The sequence below is a fragment of the Stegodyphus dumicola genome, chromosome 6 (genome assembly GCF_044657685.1).
Source record: "Stegodyphus dumicola isolate Sdum_Otavi_A_Nest chromosome 6, ASM4465768v1".
NCBI classification, from domain to species: domain Eukaryota; kingdom Metazoa; phylum Arthropoda; class Arachnida; order Araneae; family Eresidae; genus Stegodyphus; species Stegodyphus dumicola.
The window spans coordinates 209187817-209205758 of NC_140773.1; the positions used below are offsets into that span (position 1 = coordinate 209187817).

At 35.7% G+C, this 17942-nt stretch overlaps 1 protein-coding gene across 2 annotated transcripts in view; it reads left to right on the top strand.

Annotated features, from left to right (window-relative positions):
• Positions 1-17942, top strand: part of GrlHz (Gustatory receptor-like Holozoa) — an 87415-nt gene that overhangs the window by 23004 nt on the left and 46469 nt on the right. For both annotated transcript variants that reach the window (XM_035352727.2, XM_035352726.1), the window contains exon 2: positions 15324-15545. In XM_035352727.2, coding sequence (XP_035208618.1) covers positions 15324-15545 — 222 coding nt within the window. The remainder of the gene's footprint in view (positions 1-15323; positions 15546-17942) is intronic.

A 17942-nucleotide genomic window follows, 5' to 3' on the forward strand; every position in this document is an offset into this window, starting at 1 on the left:
CGTAATGTGGATGGTTGGGATTCTTGCTTCTGTTCCACTCTTGCATATTTTTCATTGCATGATATTTCCCTTAGAAATTCTTTGATTTTGTATGTCCATAAAAATCACTGTATGAATATTGGCATCCATATCGAAGTTTAGAGGTTCCCCGTACTGTTTAATCACTTAAAGAAAGCCAAATGTTATTCATAGTTGACAGATGTTCGATATAATGGCAAAACTGGTGAACTAAATGGACGACCACCCACTCTCATTTTTTTAGGTTTTTAATCCCGGACATAATTACAAATCTCTGAATATCCGGACTAATATCAGACTTCTGGTAATTCTATATGCTGCTGTTGTTGTTGTCTTATGGATAACAATGGTTGCCAGAGTCTACTCCGAAGAGAGGTCGGACTTCTGTTTTCCACCCCCCAGTTTTGAGGAAGAGCAGCACACCTGGTGGGGAAAATCTGGGGGTCTCCCACCCCTCTCCTCTCCCACCATTCCACACGAGAGGACTTTCTGCTCGCAGCATATTTAGAGTGCCGCCATGCCGCACCGACACTTTACATTTACAAACATCCATGTCTTCTCCTGGATTCGAACCTGGGACCTTCAGTACCGTAGAAGGCTTCCTTACCACTATACCGTCTGGGCGACTTGGTAATTCTATTTGTTAATATCAGTTTGGAATCTAAAGGATGAGAATGTGTGAGTGAGAGTAAGATTATTGGCGCAAAACCAAAAATGATTATAATGCGCCAAACACGAGGTAGATGAAATCATTACTGAATGATGCTTTCAAATTGCTTACCAAATCCAGAGGATGAAGTCATATAAAAGCAAGGTAAAACCACACATTTAAAATTCAAGATACAATCTTTAAAACAAGTTACATTAGATAATAGAAGCCAGTCTCTTTTAAATAATAAAATAAATTACAACTGACCTCTCTTCCGATTAAATGGTGGAGAGGTAAGTCAGAGCTATTAAAATACGAGTATTTCTGACGAAGATTATTAAAACTTGGACACTCAATTATAATATGACGTACAGATAGACAAACATTAAAATTTAAACAAATAGGCTCATTTCCAGCTTTCAGAAGATAGTTATGTGTCATTCTAGTGTGACAAATCCTGACCCGAGCCAAAAGAACTTCCTCCTTACGATTTCTATTAAAATCCCAATGCTCAATTCTAGGCTTTTCAGTTCTCAACTTGTTTTGAAGCTGAACATCCCAAAGTTGCTGTCATTTTTTCCGGATCTTTTCTTTGATGGTATAACCGATATCTCTAAAAGGAATGAGGCGACTGGACAGTTCAAATGCAGATTTTCCTGTGATATCTGCCAGTTCATTGCCTTTTATTCCCACAAATCCGTGAGTCCAGCAGTACAGGATTTCATATCCACGACTCGTTAAGTTTATACAGTGGGTACAAAAAGTATTTGCACACATACATTTTTGTTCACAATTTATAAGAAAATGCATTAATAAATACAAAAATTGGCATTTAAAAAATAGAATAAGCCTATTCATTTAAATTAATTACAAAAAATACAATAATATTAATAAAAAACATTTTTTGCAACAATATTAAAATAGCTTATGTCAAAAAAAGTATTTGCACACTCAACTCAACTCTAGCAAATTTGCATTTTATGCTATTATTTGATAGTCATGCCGCAGTAAATAATATATGTAAGACGACTATAAAAGGAGGTGTTGTCGAAACGTTATCAGTTGGTTGCCGATTCAAATTGTAATGGCACCTAAGAAATCTGAATTGTCGATTTCATTGCGAGAAAATTTTTTTTTCTCTACGTGAAAATGGCCTAAGTTATCAAGAAATAGGTAAAAAAGTAAATGTTTGCTTCTCTACTATTTGGTATGTTATAAAGAAAGAGGATCTACATCAAATAACTTGCGTTCTGGACGCCCAAAGAAACTTTCACTGCGAATGAAGCGAAAAATCATAAGAGAAGCATCAAAAAATCCATTTGTTAGTGCAATTACTTTAACCAATGATGTCGCTTTAACATCTGGAGTTCGAATCTGTGCCCAAAGTGTTTGAAATGTCCTGCACGATGCACACATTTATGGGAGATCACCAAGGAAAAAACATCTCCTAACTGAACGAAACAGACTGAAAAGACTTGAATTCGCTAAGGAATATATCAATAAGCCAATCGATTTCTGGAAAAATGTCATATTCTCCGACGAGAGTGAGTTCAATATCTTTAAATCAGATGGCAGAAAATTAGTTTGGAGAAAACCTTGTGCTGCTTTTCATACCAAAAATATGTTACCTACAGTTAAACATGGAGGAGGTTCTGTTATGATTTGGGGGTGCATGGCTAGCAAAGGAATTGGTAATTTGTGTTTCATTGATGGGAATATGACAGCTCGAACCTATATTGATGTGTTGCGAGATAACTTGCCACAAAGTGCAATAAAATTGGGTATCAGTAATTCGTACTATTTTCAGCAAGACAATGATCCCAAGCACACTGCCGGTATAACTCGTATGTGGTTGCTTTATAATGTACTCAGAAAACTTGCCGCTCCACCACAATCACCAGACTTAAATCCTTTGGAAAATCTGTGGAATTCTTTGGATTTAAAAATAAGAAAAAGGAAGATTTCAAGCAAATCTACCTTTAAACACAAGCCCTTATTGAAGGGTGACCGAATACTGAGCCTACTGTTACAGAATATTTAATTAAATCAATGCCAGCAAGATTACAAGCAGTAATAGATGCTAAAGGCATGCATACTAAATATTAGTTATTTGAAATTTGCTTATATATTTTATTTCTTTTGTATTCATGCAGGTGTGCAAATACTTTTTTGATACGAGATATTTTAATTTTGTTACAAAAAAGCATTGTTATTTATATTATTGTAATTTTTCTGTTTGTTTTGGATTATTAAACTTATTCTGATTTGGCAATACCAATTTTTTTATTTCTTAATGCTTCTTTTTATGAATTGCAAACAAAAATGTAGGTGTGCAAATACTTTTTTTACCCACTGTATGTATCTTGAGAACATCCACTATTACAGCAGCATTCTAAGTGCCGGAAAAAGTGTCTGACGCTTTCAGCCCACTATGCGAGTTCGTATATAGTATGAGCTTCTTGTAGCAGAGCTTTGAGATGTACAAAAGACCATAATACATTGCAGTTAGTTCAGATGTTAAGACTGAGAAAGCGTTGAGCAAACGTCTGCCCTCTATGTGATCTTCAATTACAAATGCCATCCCAACATGAACATTTGACTTGGATCCATCTGTATATACTGGAAGATAACTGCTATATTTATGCCTGTGCTCAGCAAAAAGTTGTCTGTAAACGATGACGTTAGGGCTTTTCACGTGATGGTTGAAAACATTAAGAAGCTGCATCAGCGCATTTTCCCAAGGTGGGATTTCAAAATTCTGCACTGCTTGGGGACACATATCAGAGAGGGAAAGTTCCTCAATGACAGGGCGAACTCTTAAAGGAAAGGTAGGCACACAGGATGGACATATTTCAAATAAAGTGTTACTCACATTTTCAAGTTAGCGCAGCTTATTATGATGTTCAGATTGCGATAAATTATTAAAATACTGCAAAAGGTACGACTGCTCACGCCTCAGGTAAAATGATGGTTCGTTAGAGTCAACGTAAATGCACTGGACAGGAGATGTCCTGAAAGCTTCAGAACAAATCCGCGAAGCGTGAGGGTGAACAGGATCTAGTTTTAACTACACTGATGACCGAGGGGATCCGTAAACAACTGAGCCATAGTCTAGTCTAAAGAGGACAAGTGCTCTATAAATGCGAAGCAAAGAGCAACGCTCCGCACTCCAGGAGGTATTCGCCAAGACTTTTTAAATATTGAGTGTTTTCAAACACTTTTTTCTCAGGTTTCAAACATGAGAATAGAAAGTCAATTTTCAGTGAAACAATCACTCTTAAAAATTTCCCTTCAGGTGCAACTGGAATAATTGTACCATTCAGATATAACTCAGGCTCAGGATGGAGACCTCGCTTACTACAAAAGTGCACGCACAAAGTCTTCTGTTTCGAAAATGTAAATCCCTGTTTGTCTGACCATTCTTGGATATTATTCAGAGCCATCTGCAATTGCCTCTCTACGTATCTCATGTCTGCCCCTCGGCAACTAATCTGTAGATCATCAACATATAGAGAAACCAAGATGGCGGGAGGAAGTTCCTTTAATAAAGAGTTTATTTTTAAGCTGAACAAGGTTACACTAAGCACACAGCCTTCAGGCACACCCTCTTCCTGTTCGAAAACATCCGACAAAACAGAGCTAATCCTTACTTGAAAAGTTCTAGTGTTCAAGAAATTCTGAATGAAAATTGGCAGGTTTCCGCGCAAGCCTCTGTCGTGAAGATCTCGAAGTATACCATATCTCCATGCCTTATCATAAGCGTTTTCAATGTCAAAGAATACTGACACAAGGTGACTTCTTCTTACAAAAGCTTTTCGAATGGATGTCTCTAAAAGGAGCATGTTATCTACGGTTGTTCTCCCCTTTCGAAAACCGCTTTCATAAGGCGATATAATATTGTAGCTTTTTTTTTCTTCTGACACCAGTTGTTACGTTATATTCTTCCTTCACGTTCGTACGGGGTTCATGTGGATTTGGAGTAAATAACGACGAAACTTGAAGTATCGAAACACACTTTATTCAGCCAATATTAATCAGCATAGCCCCAAAACACTTTAACAGTCGTCGAAGATCTACAATAAAGACGCTGGAACAATCAGCGACACAGCCTTCACACTGTCAGGCAATAACAGTGGAGACATCTTCACTGCAAAGCACCAGAGTACAGCTCCCGACTCTGCTCGGTCGTTCTCGGAACTCTACGTACTCTCGAGACTCTCCACCCTACAAATCGCGATGCACTCGACGACACGCGGAGCACAGCTCCTGACTCTTCGGTTCAATCGTTCCCGGAGCTCAACACGCTCTCTCGACGATGCACTAACCGCGATACACTACGAGACTCTTTATGTGCACTCGACGACCCACTCGGCACTCGCTGCCCGGCTATCAACGCAATCGACTCCGCAGGGATTGACTCGCTAAACGAGACACCAACTCGATACTAACTCGCACTTCAGACGAGGCACTCTGACTCGCCCTCTCGATGAAGCACACACTGACTGCGGACCATCAGGGTTTATATAGCATTCGGCTTGTGTTCAAGAACATTCTGGGCTAAACCGCATAGCCCAGAATAGAATTCGTTCATAGAATTCGTTCCAGGAGGTTCTCCAACCGTCCATGGTATATCGCCAAATGTGGCAACGCTGCCTTCCCGTGCCATTTTATGGCAATACTAACACTGCTTTGCGGGGAAGCCATCTTACCGCGCCTGTAAATTTCGTAACAATATTTTCAAGAAATAGACTAGGCGGCTGTTTACCATTTTTTCAAACAGATTGCATACACAACTCGTAAGGGCAATTAGCCGATAGTTGGACGGATTCCTTGGATCCTTCCCTGGCTTAGCAATAGGAATTACAACAGCTCTCCTCCATGCACTGGGAAAAGTGCGTTCCTTCCACACTGTATTGTAAAGAGCGAGAAGGGCAGTCAGTGACTAATAGGACAGATGCTTCAGCATTTCGTAATTCACGCCATCAAGACCCGGAGAAGACCTATGTGTCTGCAACAAAGCTCTCCTTAATTCAAACATAGTAAAATATCTATTATAAGGCTCAGATTTGGAAGACTTGAATGCGATTGGATTTCTTTCAGAACTCTGCTTGATAGAGAGAAATGCAAGTGAATAGTTTCTGTTGGAAGAAATGGCAGCAAATGTCTCACCAATACTATTCGCAATTTCTTCTATGGAGCTAATCGCTGGAATCTGAAGAATCAATGATGAAATTTACTTTCACCCTTTGACAATGCGAACAATATCATTTCACCACAGTACAGAATTCGCCTACGATTTCTTCCAGCAGCGTTTTATCAAAGCGTATGATTCATAACACGGATGAAAATAATAGTCATTGAACTCTGCGCTGACATTTCACAAGAGTGCAGATCAGGTGCAGCAGCGCAAATAATTTTTTTTTTTTTCTCCATTTTGGCATAGAAACTTACCGCGGAAATATTAAGTTATCGCTAGGGAAACATATGAGCTTCTTTTGGGAAACCTCTTCTCTGCTCTCTTTTTTATTGTTTCCTTTGATCTTTTCGAAATAAACATGAAGAAAAAATTGCATTCTAAACAAAGAAAAGGGAGAATATGAAATCATTCAGTCACTCAGGTATGTTTAATTTCTTCATTTACAAAATGTAATGCAATGACTATGCTTAAAGAAATATTCAGTACCGTTACTACTATACTGCAATTTTTTCTAGATTAATACATACTTGCTTAAATAACTATTCGTGTGCTTATTTAATGTCTTTCAAATAAGTATTTCTGATTAGCGATTGTATACCTATAAAAACATGAATTTTCCAGTTATTCTTTAATGTACAAAAAGAAGGTGAGGTAAATTTAGCTAATTCTATAGTTTCTGTTTGGGATATTTCTGAGATATTGCGTCCATAATTTAATTTGTATTTTACAATATCTGAAGTATTTTATCACAGAACACATTTTAAATAATTAATAATAATTGATAATTAAGATTTTCTAAAAACATTTTCATAAACTGTTTTTTATCCTAATTTTCTTGAACGGGCAGGGCTATTTGTTCGAATCATATGTAGGTCAAGGAATGCACATGCGTATTTTTCATAGATTTTTGGCATCAAAGATAGCAGTATGATCTTTGTTCATCTCCATACGAGTTTTGATAAGAAATACCATAGACATGAGATATAAAGTCTGGTACTCTTTCTTTTTCTAACAACTTTTCAAAAAACTTTGAAGCTAACTGGTTTAGAATACCCTTTCTTTACCTAGTCGTAAACCGCCACGCTTTACTCAAGATTTATCCGAATTCTGTAGAGTAGAACCAGATTTTACGTAATTCCATACTGAATGGGTGACTTCTAGAATAATTAATACAACGCAGTATATCTATTTTTAAAATAATGTACAATTCGACTAATTAGTAGTCTAAAGTTATTAACATTATTAAGTATTCAATAAAGTGGTCTTACATTACTTAAGGTGTATTATATTTTGCATTAGCATATATTTAGAAAAGTGAATAATTTCAATAACAGAATTTTTTTATCGTGTAGAATGTTTACTAGGCTCATCTTTGTACCGAAAAGATTGAGAATGACAACAAAATTATGTACTAGTTCTCGAAATTAGAAACTCACAATATATCTATCTGTTTGAAAGATATGCGGAAATTGACAGTCGATATAATTAGGTAATCTTTTGTTTGTAAACTAAATATGTATTGACTCCAATGTAAAATTTACTTTCTTGTTTATCGTCTTTTATTTCAACAATGACTACAGAATTAAAAAATATAAGGAAATAATAATAATAATAATAATCTGAAAGCTTTCAGATTTTATATTACGCTCAAAGCATCCTCCGAACCTCCTAAACACATTCTTCCGAGTGCTTAATGTCACATACCATCCTAACCAAGTCCCGTCATCAGCGTACGGGATGTTATCAGGATATAAAATCTTACTTAGTACATCCTAAGGACATCATGTTATATCCCATTAACCTCCTAAACACATCCCATTACATTCTCAAAACATCCTATTAGGTCCCATCGACAGCGTACCGGATGTTATTAAGATTTAGGACATCCCGTAATACCACAGTTTGCTCCTAAACTATCCTTCCAAGTGCGTAATGTCGCATCCCAGTATATCCTTAGGGACTATCTACTATCGACAGCATACGAGTTACTATATCCCGGAATATCCCTTTAACTTCCTAAACCCAAACTTCCGGCTGCTTAATGACACATCCGCAGTAATCTTCCTTAGGTCCTTATCACATCTAGCGACGGTCCCTACTAGATGGGACTTTTCTGAGAAACGAGATTCTGGTAGCACTGGTTTAAACGGTAGGATTCCTAGATAAAAGAGCTTCTCTGGGAGCGAAATTCCGCCTAGCCACGGAAACGATGTACCAGTTACGCGGGATTTTTGAAACCTCCCCGAAAATGTTTCGGCTGGGGCTCTGCCCCAGGTAGAGATCAACCAATCAGACGAAAGTTCTGCTTTTGAAAGATCACGTGATCCCAATCTGAGCAATAATCTATTACTGTTTGGCGTTCAAGCCTTTGTAGTAAGAGAAAATGGTAACCTAGCTACCTGGATTTCCTGGAAATGTGCAGGTTTTGAGAATTGTCCCTTTCGACGTCAATTCTCTCCGTAGCGGAAACATAATGTGATTGGGACTTTATATTCCAGTGAAAGTGTGTGAAAGGGTTATGATGACTTAAAAACCTACTGATTTACCACAGATAGTCTCAGGTTCTGCTCCTGTAGTTGCTATGGAAAAATATGAAATGTTGAAAAGATTAAATAACTTATTTTTTAAATCTGAATTTCAATTTATTTAATAATTTTGAAATATATCTGTCAAAAGTGAGCAAGGTACTTAAAATGAATTATCAATACAAGATATTTATTACAAGAGAAATTTTGCTTTTATTTTTAAAATATTAAAAATCGTTCGATTATTTTTATGTATCCAGTAGCCCAAAATTGAATTCTTCAATATATTCATGATCAAATTATACTATAAAATCAATTTTTAATTTCAATTAATTCAATCAGAGCTCAATAATAAAGTGTGTGGAAAATGCTCGAACGTTAACAATGGCGACGTTATTATCAAATGCGCCCAAATAGAACCTATGTGCTGTTATTCTTTTTTTTGGGGGGGCGGCTACCGAAGAACAAAAACCAGTATACATACATCGGAGAATGAAGACTGGGTGAGAAGAACCATGGCTGTCGAAAACCACCTTTGTGGAATGGTGCTCTGAGTTGACTTAAAATGCAAATCGATCTGGGAAGCCTTTCACATCCATTACAGACAACAAGCAGCACACAGTTGATGAGGCAATTAGGGTGGAACGTCATATATCCATTCGTGAGCTCTCAAAGGATCTCGATATAAGCTTTGGTAGCTTGCAACGCATTATCTGGCAGGACTTAGGCTATTGTAAGATCCGCAGCCAGTGAATACTCGAGTCGTTGGATTCCAAACAAAAATCGAACTATGTGGCTGTTTGCCTGAAGCACATGATGCGTTTCAATGTTGCAGGCAACACGTTCCTTGAGCTTATTGTCTCAGACGATGAAAGCTGGTGCCCTGAGTGAGAACCTGAGTCGAAAGCGTGACTATGCAGTAATGTCATCCTTCGTCTCCTTTTCCCAAGAAGTTCAGGAGCCAATCTTCTACTAGGAAAGGGGTGCTTATCCTGTTCTTTAATTTCTAGGGCCCATTGTTTATTCATTTCAAGGATCCACGTGTCTCCACTAGGAACGAAACTGAGAAACGCTGAAGAGATTACAACATATAACAGAAGCGAAACGTCGTCCGAAAAAACTGTCAAATGGGGCGATTCTGCATCACTCTGATAACGTATGTCTCCGTAACACAAATGTCGTAACTCGAAAGTTACACACACTTACAGTGGAAGACACCTGATTACCTGCTTTACAGTCTTGGTCTCTCCCCATGCGACTTTTGCGCCTTTGGTCCCTTAAAAAAGTTCTTGAAAGGTTGACGGTTCCGGTCGGACTGAGAAGTGCAGCAGGTAGCATCGGACTTCTTCAAGTAGTAGAAAAAGATGTTTGACGTAACGGATATATTCAACTTGGTGAAGAGGTGGGATGAATCTCTAAGTGCTCATGGCGGTTTAGCATGACTGGCATACCAAATCGACGAGGAAAGGAAGCAATTTGATCTCCCCTCTAATTCTTGTTCTGAATTCTTCAGTTCGTAATGTGATTCACTGTAGCTAGTTCCATATTTGAATTATTCTCGAATTTTTTGCCCATTTTGATCAGAATCTATACTTTATTGGAAATTTCCTATCTGATATCTGCTTTAATCGTTGTTACTACACTAGCTTGAAAATAGTCATTTATATCCTTTAGAGGGATTTGACTTTTTGGAGAGGAATCAGTTTCATCATATTCTGTCTACGGATCAATTAAATTAATATCATCTTTGTTCATATTTAGACTGCAGATGCTATTCATGCTTGTGGAAATGAATCTATGCATGGATACCTGATTTTTTGAAGCAAATGTTTGAAAAAATGTTCGATATATCGTAGTTCAAGTTTTTCTCTACTTTTTGTTAAGTCATTTTTACTACTAGCCATTTGCAATACTATCAGTTATTTCTTCACTTTCATCAATTTTAGTTTTTATCCAGAATATTTTTCCAGAAATGTCTTCTCTTTTGTTATTATTAGAATTTTATAAATAGATATTTCTCTCTCGATAATATAAATTAAATCTGGTGTCAATTATAAACCAAATCAATCATAAACCAAGTCGATAAGGTCAATATCAGTTTGTGGTTTAATACTTCTCTCAGCTGCGACATTGATATAGCGACCATGCTGCGTTTTGCATCAAAATATCTACTTTCATTACTTGTACGCAGTATTTTTATTACCTTTGTTTACCCAAAAAGATATAAAAATAATTATCATATAAAAATAGAAAAACCATGCAACTTCTCTGCAATCCAATGTACTTAGAAGCACTGGAAGACAAAGCATTGTTTGGTAATAAGATTACAATCTCTGTGGTATGTTGAAAAAAAGAGTATAAATTATTTTTCCTCAGTATTCCGTATATTTTGTATTGCAGTCGCTCAGCATTCAGTATATTACGCCTCATTCACACTGCCTAAAAGCAAGTTTTGATGCATAAAATAGCTTTTCTATCAAGCAGTATATTAACAAAATAAATCGCTTTGTGAAAGCAGTTCACTTCAGAAAGAAAATAAAACTTTTCTTAAAATGAATTGTTCAAACTACTCTCTTTCTTATGATAAAGCGGTAAAGTCGCTGAACACTGGTAGTTCGGTCCGAGGTTCGAATCCCGCGAACGGGCTGGCTGCATGGGCGTTTTCGTGGTTTTCCCCATGTGTAACGTGTATACGAGCCAGTTTCCCTTAGAAAGTCCTCCACAAAGGCATCTCTCCCCCTTAGGCAGATAGCCCTAGTGTCCTTTGCCATAATTAAATACACCACACCACCTTATGATAAAGAAAAAGGTTTTGAAATCTTCTTCAACATAGCTCTTTTGCCTTTTACCTTCCACAACATAACATCAAATATTTAAATGTGTTCTTTTTAAGACTATATTACTACTTTCAAATTTTCAGTATGCTTTGCCAGGGCCAGATTTAGACTTAATAAGGCCCTAAGCTATTTGAGATATAGGGCTCTTTATAAGTCCAGATATTATGTCATTGACAAATATGATTTTCAGATACCTAGAGGGTTTTTCTGGGAGCTTCTAAGAAAGCGGGTGTCTTAAGCTATAGCTTGTGTAGCTTACACGTAAATACTGCTATGTGCTTTGCTGAAGTACATAAATCTAGAGCAATATGTTTAAACTCTAAATTAGACTGTTACTTGAAACTATAAAGACAGCTTTTAGTTGAAATTCATATTAACAGAAACAGCACTCCTATTTCATATTATGCACTCATATTTCATATTAATAGAAGCAGTAATTTTAGCCAATTAATTAGTAGATTTAATTTCAGCTAAGCTTCTAATTCAATTTTTGCTAAGAAATATTTTTAGAAAACATTAAATGTTAAATTATGTGGTTATAATGTAATTAGAGAAACTATCGATAAGCATTTAAAATTTTCAAGGAAATGCAAATAAAAATTATCTGTTATGAACTTCCTAACAATATTTGGAAAAAAGTCAGTCTGTATTTTATTCTTTTAATTTATAAATTAAAGGTGTCCTTAAATTTCAGTAATTCGTTTAAGAATAGATGACACAGGCAATTCATTTAAATGATATTTAAAAGCTTATGTTTAACGCTTCTCCTTAGCCTTTTAATTTAGCCTAATAATTAAGTGTACTCTTACTGAATAAATTTTAAAAAATAGATGTATTTCTTTTGTATGTTGTGTTGTGTTGTGGCTTATCTCACTTGCCTGACATTGACATCAAAACAAGCCAAAGAAATTAATCCTAGCAAGGAAAGCAAGATTTCGCCTGCCGTTGGCAACAGCCTTGAGCACCATACAGGTGACAGTACGCCTTCGGGAATTTCCACCCCCGTTTGGAAGGAGAGCACCGCCAGGACAAATCCGAGGATTTCCCATCCCTCTTACCCTACCAACAACCTCTCGAGAGGACTTTCGGCTCGCCGCATATTTAGACTGCCTCCATGCCGCACAGACACTATACATTTACCAACATCCATGGCTTCTCTGGAATTCGAAGCCGGGCCCTTCGATATCGCTAGGCTCCCTAACCACTATACCGTATGGGCGGCTATTTCTTCTGGAAATGGAATTAAAATTATTTATGTTTTTCGAACAAATATACAACTATCTTTGAATTTGTTTCTTTGAACGGATTAAGTTAAAGATGATATCACTCTAAAAGGTAACCATGTTGCTTTAAAGGGTTTAAAAGAAATTTAAAATTACCAAAAGAAATTTTTTCTGTCAGTACTTATTGCACAAGGTATAAGATGAGTCAGGGCCAACTCTAATCATATTCTGCCTGGTGCAACCCCTACGGGTCCTAAATTCTCCTGCCAGGCGCCTCACGTTATACATCCTATGGATCTACGCATCTCTGTCATTCTATACACGCCATAAAGAATCATAAAATATCTACAGGATTTATTAAGGAGAGATACGTTAAGAAGCTACACTTAAGAAGAGCCGACAGATACTGTGGTCCTACTTGTGTGTCTTTCAACATGCCCAGGTATGTATCAACGAAACGTTACCTACAGAAGAAGTAGCTTTACGAGCTCAAAAGTCTAACGAATGAAATGAAATGTGGTTTTACGACCGAAGCTCAAATAAAAAAAAAAAAAAAAAAAAAAAAAAAAAAAGAGGGAAAAGTGCTATTAAATTAATGAGCGATTTCAAATTAGGACAACGTCAATCTATGAGGTATGCTATGGAATATATTCGTCGGTCTGAAAGTTAAATATCATCGAGTAAAACATCAAATTTGTTTTTCGACGTCAAAAAATGAAAGTCCTGCTTTGAACTCATTATATTTGGTCTTCAAAATCAGTGCTATTTTTAAAGAGTGAAAAGCATTATTATTAGAGTTGAAAAGTGTAATTAATGTTTTTTGAAAAACGATTTAGTACGAAAGGTGTTTCTGACAAATATAAATTTGCTATATTTCTAGGTTTTTTTTTTAAAGGCTAGACCTTGATATTTTATATCCACGTATGTGTTGAAATTAAAGATTGGAATGCATTAAAAGGAAAATTTTTAATTTACTTTTTTAATTTAGAAAATATAACATTTGGTGACTTCGTTTCGGTTACGTATAACAGGTTTAAAGATATTGGTAAGTATTTCAGTCAAAAATTATGTTCCTGCATTACATTTCAGTGGTGACATTCTTAGTGAGTCTTTAATGATAATTTTGCCAAGTTACAGTAAGTTACTGTCTGTGCAAAACATAAGCTAAATTCAGAATTGGATTTCCCTAACAAAAAAGTTATTTCCAACTTCAGGTTCACCTCAAGAACCACAAAGCACTAGTAATGTGCTCATATTTTCTAACCATATAGATAGAACCCTCGTCCATATTTTAACTATCCAAGATAAAATACTCCACGTTTCATTCTACTATAGGTCACATTTGCTTCAAAATACGGTCTGGAGAAATGCAGCCACCACTATTGAAATATCCAAATTCACAATATGCAGCTTTAAATTATAATTTATATCAAAATCAAACTTCACATAAAAAATGACAATAATTTAAGTTACTTATGTTAAGGTAGGGAATAATAGTAACTTCCCGGCTAATATAGATACAGGTAGTCAGATTAATGTGATTTCTGGAAATACTTATATTGTACTGATAATTTTGAAACTCTATAAAATAAAACTTCAGGATAATTTTTTTTTTTTTTTTTTTTTTTTTTAGATCTTCCTGTCGCTAAGTTAGTTCAACGTTTATTCAAAATTTTGGAAGAGTAATTAAAAATGGGGTAATTTATGTCGTAAATTCTCATTTAAATTATTTATTGCTGTCTTCTTGTGTTTCTTTATTTAAATTGGAACTTTATTTTACTAAATATGAAGTATACCGATTTGAAAGGATTGTAAGTGAAGGTGTGTAATTAAATAATCCTTTTAAGAGTAATTTCTTATGTTTATGTGAAAATACTGAAAAGAACTGCTTTAATAACGTTGAAAATTCTTGTGTAAATGCCCAAATGAAAGAGCTATTAAGTAATTACAGTCATATATTTGCAGAAAAGTAAATATGATATGGGTTGTATTAGTATTGAACTTCCAAAAGTAATATTAACTTCTGAGTTTCTTGTAACTTATAGACCAGAACATCCGTTAAAGATAATGATGAATTTAAAAAACAAGTAGAAGAGTTACAACATGCAGGTATCATAAAACTATCATCTGGCCCCTACGCTGTCCCTGTAACTTATAGCCCATAAAAGAGATAAAATTGCTGAAACTAGGTTATATGTTGATTACAAGAAACTTAACCAAATTACTGAAACAGATTCGTAACCCACACCCAAAAAAGATGCGGCACTAGACCAATTAACAAATGCAAAAGTATTTTCTGCCTTAGATTTAGTATCTGGTTATTGACAAATAAAATTAAATGAAAAATATATTGAAAAATTAGCCTTTACAAACAAATTTTGGTTTTTTTATGAATTGAACGCGTTACCTTTTGACTGGAAAAATTGCCCAGCTATTTTTCCAAGAGGTTTTAGATAAATTTTAAATAAATATCAAATTCAGTTTGTTCGGAATTATTTTGATAACATCATAGTATTTCCCCAAAATATAAGTTTTAAGAACGTTTTGAAATCTTAAAATAATATTTGATATATGCGAAAAAAGGAATGTAAACTTAAAACATTCAAAATTCCACTTTGCTCATGAAAAAAAAATAATTTACTAAAATATGAAGTCCATTACTGAGATTATTAAAAAATGTCAATCCTCTAAAAATGTTAAATAATTGCAAAGATTTCTTGGAAGCATTAAAACAAGACCACCCAGATGGTAATTTTCACGCTAAAATGTGAAAAATGTGTCAAACCTTGCTTTCATTTTAATTCATTATGGCTGTTTTAATTTTTAAGTGTTGCTTTCATTCGCAAATTTTAAATTTGTGCAACTCTTTTCCAGCTCGTCACTGATCGTTCTAGCCCTCCAGTCGCAGCTACTAATTTTCATGATCGCATTCACTGTTCTTTTACTGAGGAGGACTATCTACGAAGAACCACGTATGGCAGCATACAAGATGCTCGGAGGTCTTCTTGCTGCGTGGCAGGAGAACACTTTATGACATCTGTCAGTGAAGACTTTATCAGACGTAGTCTCAGTATGGATAGCATGGTGCACGTAGACGTAAGTTAATAATACTTTTCACTCTTTAAAATAGATTAATATATTAAAATAGATTTTAATTATAGTGTTTTCTATAAAATATTTTTTGATAACGCAGTACTGACATTTTTTTTTTTTTTTTGTTGTTGTGGCTTGTCTGATAATAACATGAGAACAAAACCATAAATTTTATCTTGGCGAGAAACGCAGGTTGCGTCTGTCGTTGGCATGTGCTTTCTGCAACTGATACGTGACAGTATGACTTTTCCCATTACCATCTCAGTTTTGAAGAAGAATCTCCCGGGTAAGAGATCCCTTTTCACCTGCCACCAGATCACTCCAAAGGATTTTCGCCTCGTCAATTATTTTAAATGCCCGCGTGCCGCCAGAATACTATGCACTTAAAAACATCCAAGCCCTCTTCGGAAATCGAGTCCGATCCCACTGATGCTTATGTTTTAAGTCCAATACGTATAAACGTAGTTAAAAAGTATAGTTTGGAAAGTGAGGAACCGAAAGTACCGTAACATGAAAGTGTGAATAAATGAGAAAATAAGTAATAGTCATTAGTATATCTTGAGTTCTTTTTTCACAGAAGAGAAGGCTACTCAGTAAGCTGTTTAAGCCACAAGGATTTTATGCCAGCTCATCGGAATTCTATGACAGCTTATGAAAGCAGAATATCGGTAACCGTTCTATGTGTATTGGGACTAGTTGTTTATAATAGCAAAATGTGCATTAAGTGTATAATTTGATAGAGCTAGAAATTAATGAAATTGTTACAATTCGATGTCTTAGCAAATGGAATAGACAGTACAAATAGTCTCATTGATTTTGCTTTGAGCTTGTGATGGGGTGTTGGTGACTACCCAAGCACTGAATTTACTGTTGCTCGACTTTTCTCAAGTTTGCCTGATGAATTAGTTTATAGTCAGAGATGTAGCTTTCCAGATCTCCGATGTAGTGTTTCGGGCAGGGTCCATCGTCTCACTGTCCAAAGCCAACCAAACAAGTAGCAAAGGCCCGTACCCAATGAAAAAACTATATAAAGGGCAGCGTGTTTGCTTATAAGGGTGGAACTGACGGCTGAGGGGGGAAAAAGTATTTTTGTATCTCTTGGGTCGGAATCTCAATGTTCGTGCCATTTCTGTTCCAAGAATTGAGCTGTAATTGTTTTCAGTAAGGAAGTCGGAAGGGAGATTTCCATTCTGAAAGCACTAAGTTGATATTTCCATTCTTGGAGTACTCGGTTGAGAGATAGCTAACAAGAAGAGGGACGAGTTACCCAACCTACAGAAATCCTTGTCTGCAGCTTAAGTAAGTTATTCAGCTTATTGCTTTCAGTACCTGTGTTGCTGGTATTCAGTACAGGTAGGATCTTGAGTTAAGTGGGAAGTATAAAAGCATTCTGAGTATTTCCTGAACTAGAAGACTACAAGAATGAATGCTTTTTATAGTTTCTAGGTTTGTAGCGCAGTCAGTTTTTATTGTAAGAGCATACACACCTTTTCCTGAGAAATATTTCTGTGTGTTTTTAAGTTAATAAACTTAGTTTGATGTATATATACATTGAAAGCTAAAAGCCGATGATTTTATTGTAAGAGCATACACACCTTTTCCTGTGAAATATTTCTGTGTGTTTTTAAGTTAATAAACTTAGTTTGATGTATATATACATTGAAAGCTAAAAGCCATGAATTTTCTACTTGATAAGGCTTGGTTCACCTCAAGATCATATCGATAAAATCATATACTAAGGAATAAAGTTGCTGATTCATTAATGCACGTGTTCTGCAGGGTGGACCGCAACTGTGTTGGAGTGGAAGGTGCTGCATTCATGACATTCTCTCCATTGTGTCACACAGTAACTGCTCCAAGAATTTTATATTAAACTGAGACAAGGAGAAGTCCTACCAATAATCTTAGTGCAAGTTTTCGGGATCCACTTTCTATCAGCGAAACAGTAATGGTTATCTTTTACCTTATCTTAAAATTATTACCTCGTTTATATACTTCTTCGCCTTCAAAGACTATAGAATCTTAACATGATAGAAGAAATAATTGAGGATAATTACGTAGCGCATGTTTCACTCGCAGTAAGAGGACTTATTGTCGAACGCTCTTCAGATCATCGCAGAACTAACTTTACCACAAAGAGTAAGTTACTAACAGGAAGAGTCAATAATTACGCCAATCACTCTAATACTTCCATCAGCAGGAAAATTTTGTTAATTTGATTCATAGGGTTATGCTACCTTATGCCACGGTTTGACTGTCAAATATTGATGTCTTCAGGGCCATTCTAACCTTTGTTATTGTTAAAATATTAGTTAATCGATATAAATTTTCAAAGTTCGAAGAAATATCGTTTCTTACCTTCTTTGCGTACCATTTATAATGGCTCAGCAGGTCTTTCCC